The 4,958-nt window shown below is 38.1% G+C and overlaps 1 protein-coding gene across 1 annotated transcript in view; it reads left to right on the top strand.

The window, feature by feature from the left end:
- LOC106465617 overlaps positions 1-4,958 on the top strand; it is a 34,850-nt gene that overhangs the window by 5,254 nt on the left and 24,638 nt on the right. Inside the window, exon 3 of the mRNA XM_022393549.1 lies at positions 3,512-3,631. Within this exon, the coding sequence (XP_022249257.1) occupies positions 3,512-3,631 (120 nt within the window). The remainder of the gene's footprint in view (positions 1-3,511; positions 3,632-4,958) is intronic.

Genomic DNA, 4,958 nt, shown 5'->3' with positions numbered 1-4,958 from the left:
TCCAACAACTTTTCTGGATACCAGCCTTTCCTGCTGTATCGTCTCCCCTGTGTTGAAGTTTCCAGCATTGAGATCTCTTGTGCCCAGGTTTGTTACAGTGCCAGCAAAGTCCCTCAAACTTCTCTCAAAGCTAACCTTTTCTGGCCTTGAATCCAGATGACTGTACCAACCTTGGTACCTCTGTGCTGGACTTAACGTATGATTCAAATTCGAGAGCTCTAGCCATTGCATCCTGCATGGTAAAGGGTGTGCTTGCTTCACTTGTATCTTAAGCTGGGGACTGTCCAAAGCGTCTACGAACTGATCCCTCAGCAACAACTTGAGGAGATTGGGTGGTGCAGTTGGGTAGGCCTTGTGTGCCATGCTTTCCAAGTCTTGTGCCAGCTCTTGCAGGCTCTCCCCGTTAGCACGGATTCTCATCCTAAACCTAGCCCTGTAGACTTCTGACTGATTCTGGGTTCCGTACCTGAGTTCCAGAGCCTCTATCAGTGCTCTATAGTTGTGTCTGTCGGCTGCTGTCAACTGTCCAAGTATTTCCAGTGGTTGTCCCTTCAAGCTCGTTGCCAGATATACAGCTTTCTGCTCCTCTGTTCATCCATTAATCTCTGCCAGTAGCTCAAATTGTGGCCCGGCATGGCCAGGTGGTTAAGGCACTCAACTCGCAATCTGCAGGTTCGCATCCCCATCCCACCAAACATGCTCGCCCTTTCAGCCGTTGACTATGACCTTGTATGTTTTGGGTCCTGAGGACATTTACATGGAGTATGCATTTGTTGGTCTTACAATTCCACTACTATATGAACAACTGGCTCCTCACCCTGTCCAAATAAGCCTCCTCAGGTGTGACCTTAATTCTTTTTTTTTTTAGTTTTCTCACTTGAGTTGGCTGGTCAAGCTCTCAAAATGTATTTTGACATTTGCCCAGTATCTGATACAGTTGGGAGTCACTTTCAACTCAGCCTTCTCCTTTACCTCTTTGAGACATTGAACTTCTGGTTACCAAATCCCTCATATTTCTTCTCAGACCTGCTCATAAGCATCCTCTTCAGTGGACTCTAGCTGACCACTGAAGTATGTCCAGAGATCCACTGTCTTCTCTTGTGTCTCTTCCTCCTCCTTTTCACCTCTCACTGTCATGATGAATCAGTCAGTCTCAGTTACCCTGGGCATTGGTTTTTTTCCACCTCATCCAGACTTACATCTGTTCACAAATACATCTGTCCAGATAGAGTGCATACTTTCCAGGATCTTGTCTCTAGAGGAGTAGTCTGTATATATCAATGTTCTGGAGATATTGCTTGCCATCATCTTGTGTTTCATATGTCTAGTAATCCATTCAAAGAATTCCACTGTCATTTCTTATATCAATTGAAAGGGAGGCACTTGCTCTTGGAATCTCTGCTCTATGACTCTAGATTTGCTTTTTTGGGCCCACAATCACCACATGCAGTTGTTGGCTTGTCATATTTCAGGAACTTTGATCTTTGGTGAATTACCTTTTCACTTAGACTGAATCCTTTCTACAAAGTGGTCTCTATATTCTCTGTTGTTTCAGTGGATTTGTTTCCACTCTAGGAGTATTTTCATTGCCTTTGCATCTCCCTCACCACCAAATTTCCACATTTCTGGTCACTAGTTCAGAACTCTGTGGCTGTGAATACTTTGAGTCAGGATTGATCCAATCTTCTTTTATATGTTTGTCCTTAGCCATTCTTCTTTTCTTTATCCATCTCTTATCTTACACTTCTTCGGAGCTCTTCTCATCAGTTGTCCTCCTCTTTTGGACTGGCCCATCTGTTTCACTATCATGTTCAGATCTTTAGCCACATGGTCCTTGTACCATCTTTTTTTAATGATGTATTTTCTTTCTGTTTGTGAGAGATGTCACTTGGTCCTTCTTGTATTTGACACCTCCCACACTTTACCATAGGGACAGGCTAATCTTCTTCCCAGATTGTTCTTTCCCAAAATTTGAGGTGGCTGGGAAGGTGATCATATGTTTTCTCCAATTCTTCTCTCTACAGTCATCTTTGTCCTCTTAGGGCAGTACTGCTTCATTACAAGGCAATTGAAATTGTATTTTCTTCCTGTGGTATTCCTCTTCTTGTGACTTATCCCTTCCACTCTGACTGGTCGGGCTGACTCATCCATCTTATTTATTCTTCTATGGGAAATTATGCCTTTTGACTTTTTCATGTGACATTCCATCAAGTTTGTTATCTCATGGCTTCTCTTGCATTTAACCATGGTGTCCTCTGGATGAGATCTTGCAAGCAGGGATATGGATGACCCCCAACAAATACTGAGGGGGGGGGGATAACAGTGTCAAACCCCACTACCCCTGCTCATTACCAACTGTTGAAATTGGGTTTTCTATGAGAATGCACCTCTCTAGTGTTCTTCACTATGTTAATTTTTCTCTCCCCTTCTCCATCATTTTCTTCTAGTGGAGTACAGGAGAACCTTGCTTCTTTGGTCCCAAATTGCTGAAAAAGTTGATCTAGAGAATTCTCTTCGAGTTGTAACCCCCATTTGTTTTGAGTTGAAACAGAGTGGATGCACCACTTAGTTGGAAGTATGGTTAGTGTAAGGCCCCCCTACCAATCTCTTCAGGTATCCAGGCAGGTTGAGTAATCTTTATATTCTGCTCACATATGGTACCTTTTGCTCTACCACCTTTATTGGGTAAAGAGTATTCCCTGCATGAATTAAGTTCATGCTTCCATCCCACTGAGAGATGGCCCTCTAGCTCCCCAAGTGTGTAACACTCCACAAGTTTTCTCTTTATGATGCTACATATTATCGTAAAGGATATCATATTTTTAATTTAATGTGGTCCCTCCTCCATCTTATCAGTGTGGGATTTTAGCACTCAATTCTGTGTAAAGGGGAGTAGTTTTCCTGAATATATATATTTCTGGAGAACCACCCATGCTTCTGATATGTTTATTGTGCTCTAGGGAACTTCTGTACATGGAGGATGTGTCGCCTTCAGTGGAGGGCTACAGTCTAATGCTGATTGCATCATAGATTGGCATAGTATGCATTAATGCGTGTAGGATTGGAGGTTTTTCATATGTTGGTGCATGCACAAACATCTTATTGCCAGAGTGGTGTAAGGTAATAGTCCTCAGTTTTTGTGGAGAGGTATCACCCTGAGATACATTTTTGGGTAAGGAAAATATTAATGATTGTATTTCTAACAGTTATTATAGAACACATGAAACTGTTGAGGTTGTCATAAAAGTATTTAGCTCAGTTTCTATTTACTAATTTATGTTGGTTTTCAAGAAGAATGTAGATATGTCAAATGCAAAGAGCATGTTTGTGATGTACTTAAATACACTTTCAGAAGTTTTCAGAGCTTAGGTTTATCTAGTTCTATAAAAGATAATTAATTGCTTTTTATACTTTGTATCTCATATGGATCCAAAAGTGGTATGCATGCATGAACATGTTGTTTGTAACAAACTGTATATACTATTGATATGAAATATTTTCTATTTAACAGAAAGCAAGACCTGGAAAGCTGTTATGGAAGATGTCTTGGAAGAAGCAAAGAATGTAGAAAACGGACTGGACCACTGTGTTGGTGATTCTAATAGCTTCAGCAATTCTCTCATGCTATCAGGTAGTGTTCTGTGCTAGTAATAGGATCCAGAATCATTCTTTTAAACTTGTATGAAAATTCAGATGATGTTCTCAAATTGTACAAAGCACTAGTTGTCTGTTTAAAAAAAAAAAAGTGATATTGAAATGCTAATGTTACATATTGTTCTGTTGTTACCTATTATATTCTGGACATTGTACATCATTGTATTGATTAATGTCCTGTATGGAACATCTGTTTAACCTTTTCGAGACAGGTCATAGGTGAAAGGCCATGTCATCTCGTATGTTGACTCGCATTCAAAATTTTATTGAACTACTATTTCATGAATTTATGTCTAAAAGTTTGGTATCAAACAGTAGATTATAATTCAAATTTCAAAACTATACATAACTCAATTTCTTAATTTAAAAGTAAATAAAAAAACAAATACAGATAAACATCGATTTTTGTGTGTCACATGGTATGTTGAATGCAGCACTGGTTTAAATTAGATGTTTGTGAAATCAAAATACTAAGTCTATAGTTTCATACAAATTAGAAACTCAAATTACAGATATTGACAAACAAGAATATAAAATAAGAAGGTCTTATCTTTTCTATTTGCTATGATATTGCTCATGTAATAAATCAAACTCAGTGGCACCCCGCCAACCTCTTTCATTTTTGGAACGCTCCCTTATATACACTTACTTCTATATACGACATGAATAACCAATCAGAAGTTCAGAATGTCCCCCTAGTGGTTTTCTTTGCCTTTCTAACATGGCTAGCACCATATATTTCTTTTGAACCAAGATTTCAGTGAGGTAGGTTGTCTTTAGTCTGCTCAAAATTTCATATTTTTTTTAAGAGTAAAATACATCTTTGTTACTAAGCTTGATAAATTATAGTTGAATTCTATGATATTAATGTAGTAATTTATTTTTTTAGTTATTCAAATATATATAAACCTTAAATAAAAAATATTTTGTTTCATATCCTTCATGTGTAAAATTTTTAAAAGCTTATCAACCAATGTCAGGCAGCAACCAAGTACAAAGGTTGTAACTGGAAGAGATAATTGTTTGCTTTACTTTATATACTGTTCTATGTTGTAGGGATAATATGTTTAAGAACTTGTTTTAAAATAGCAATGATCTATATATATATAAAATGTATAATAAATGAAATGTGACTGTATTTTACAAAGTACTAGTCAACTAAAACACAGCCAAGACAAGCTACTTTGTACAGACCAAAGGTCAGTTTTATGTTATTTGATATGGTAACATGAGTGCATGTGAGCCACGTCGTTGTAACTTCTGTATTGTTAGTCAGGCACGGCTGAAAGGTCAATATAATAAAA

This window comes from Limulus polyphemus, unplaced genomic scaffold (assembly GCF_000517525.1).
Source record: "Limulus polyphemus unplaced genomic scaffold, Limulus_polyphemus-2.1.2 Scaffold2001, whole genome shotgun sequence".
NCBI classification, from domain to species: domain Eukaryota; kingdom Metazoa; phylum Arthropoda; class Merostomata; order Xiphosura; family Limulidae; genus Limulus; species Limulus polyphemus.
This window is presented reverse-complemented; position numbering and strand designations above follow the sequence as displayed.